At 32.2% G+C, this 2,430-nt stretch overlaps 1 protein-coding gene across 1 annotated transcript in view; it reads left to right on the forward strand.

Moving 5' to 3' along the window:
* Positions 1-579, forward strand: part of LOC110022309 (polyadenylate-binding protein-interacting protein 9-like) — a 5,765-nt gene extending 5,186 nt beyond the window's left edge. Inside the window, exons 9-10 of the mRNA XM_020721183.1 lie at positions 66-127; positions 268-579. Coding sequence (XP_020576842.1) covers positions 66-127; positions 268-325 — 120 coding nt within the window. The 3' untranslated portion in view covers positions 326-579. The remainder of the gene's footprint in view (positions 1-65; positions 128-267) is intronic.
* The last annotated feature ends 1,851 nt before the right edge of the window (positions 580-2,430 follow it).

The raw sequence follows: 2,430 nt of genomic DNA on the forward strand, positions 1-2,430 counted from the left end.
ATATATATATTCATTATGGGAGTTATGTGCCATGCAAAATTCATGATTCAATCTCTTTATTACAGGCTTCGAGCGCCATTTTGGCACTGAACTGCAGCGGCATGTTCCTCGGATCTCTTCAAATCAGGTTAGTTTCTCCAATCAATAACATTTGTTCTTCGTCGTCGTCATCATCATCATCCTCAATTTTATGAATCAAACCATCTCCATTTGTCGCTGTAGTTTCAGCTCCATGATTGACATCGAATCGATTTCTGAACTCTGCAGGATTAGTCCGTCGAAGACGCCGGTGAGGCCGCGCAGCCCTCGAGCAGGATCACACTAACGTGGTGGATGAGGGGCGAAAACTAGAGCGAATTCTGTTTGTTGCGAAGAGCTTGTGGAGTCATAACTCATCTTTGAGAGAAATCATGTTTGTTTTATTCTTCAGAACAGGTTTAGAAGCTGTTATATCTTAGGAAAGAATTTTCTCATTGTCTTCATCTTCTTCTCCTTTTGTTTAGGGTTTTTTAAATGTTTGGGAGCCTTCAGAACTTAGGAAGAACTTGTCAGAACTTTAATGGAGTTGAGTTATGATTAGTTCATGTTTCATTTTTCTGTCAGATCAAAAGGGCAGACTATTTCACCATCATTGGCACATAAAAGTTTATTATGGATTAAATTTTTGGGATAATTACATACAGAGCACACAAAACATTGATATTTATAAATTTACCACCCACATGATTTTGTTTGAACTGCCGAACCAATGTAATTATACGTGCGACGATCAAATTATTGAGAATTTGATAAGAATGAAAAATATGGGACCATAAATAGCAAGTTTAGGGTGGTCTGTATGTAATTGCTATGTGTTTTATTTTCTTTTTTTGACCAATCAGTTCGCTCAGTAGATTAAAAAAAAGGGGGGCATTTTTTAGCTTACCACACAATTCCTATGTATTTACATATCTAACCCTTGAGCTTTTAACTTTTTAGATTGGTATCACCCAAATTGTTCATATCACATAAAAAAATACCATCATTTTAACTTCAGAGAAGTGAAGTGCATCTTTTCATGCATGGGTTAATCTGATAGCATGCAAAAATTGAAGTTTTGGTGTTAGTCTGTTAGATATGTAAATACATAGTATTTAAATGGTATGTATGCAAATCTTCTTAATTATGTTTTATGTATTATGATATTAATACAATTCTTATTTATTTATATAATCTAAAACCTAAACTTTTGATAATTACATTTATATCAATTTTGATGTGATAATAGAGGCTCGAGCGGTGTGCATGTAAATATCAAAGTTCACGTGCTAGTGGATATGTAAATTTTTAAGAATTGTGGTATGTATGTACACTTTTGATATTTACATTTATAACATTTTATGTTTTTGCTCACCTTTTAACCAGGCAAGGGGTTCTTCATCTCCATCAATATCACATGATATTATTATTATTAGTATTATTATATTTAACTATAGATTAGAAATGAATTATAAAGAAATTAAACATATATGCGATCAAAAAATACATTTGAGTGTTCCATTCACCGAGCTTGAAGCGATATGTAACGTCGATTCTCATATTGTCAACTCAGATGAAGCGCGTCAAGACTCCGAACGTAGAGGTACGATCGAATTTTAATAGCGTTGTATTATAAAAATATCCCACTATTTTATAAGAATATTCCATCAACGTTATTTATAAAAAATAAAAGTATTATTTGAATATTATGTAATGTTATTCGATTACTTTGCAACTTTATTAAAATGTTTCCGTGTTACTTAATTTGAAACTGTTATTCGACATATTCGTGTTAATTTCAGTTTTCCATGTGTTATTGGAATAACAGTCCCAAATCAACATGGGGGAATATTTCAATAACACTTCATTTTCTACAAATAACGTTGATGAAATATTCCTATAACAAAACAGGATATTCCCATAACAGAGCGATTATTGCAATCCGAACATAACTCTACGTTCGGACTCCTGACGTAATATTTTTCCACTCAAAAGTAGCCATATAAATTGATGTAGAAAGATGTGCATTCTTAATAATATCTCACATTTCATCTGATTATCTTTCAACCACTCATTAATATCAATTTTTTCTTTTCTTTTTCCTTAAATGACAAATCCTCAAGCCATTATTTAAATAGATATCCAAGATTTGATAGAGAACTAGATCTGCAAATCTAATCAACCTAGCTTCAGAGGACTACTACAATTTTGTCTCCCAAATCATGAAAACCACACATTAACACACAAACTTAAATTTTTACATATATTCCTTTCTAAAAGTTAAAATAGTGGGTGATATAATATAAAATGCAGAGTTCAGACATTAGGAATGTAAATATATAAAAAAATTGGGTGGTAAGTATGTAAATCCCCCATCCCAAAAAATCACGGGCAAAAATGGGTGAGAGGGGC

Source organism: Phalaenopsis equestris, unplaced genomic scaffold (assembly GCF_001263595.1).
Source record: "Phalaenopsis equestris unplaced genomic scaffold, ASM126359v1 Scaffold000180, whole genome shotgun sequence".
NCBI lineage: Eukaryota > Viridiplantae > Streptophyta > Magnoliopsida > Asparagales > Orchidaceae > Phalaenopsis > Phalaenopsis equestris.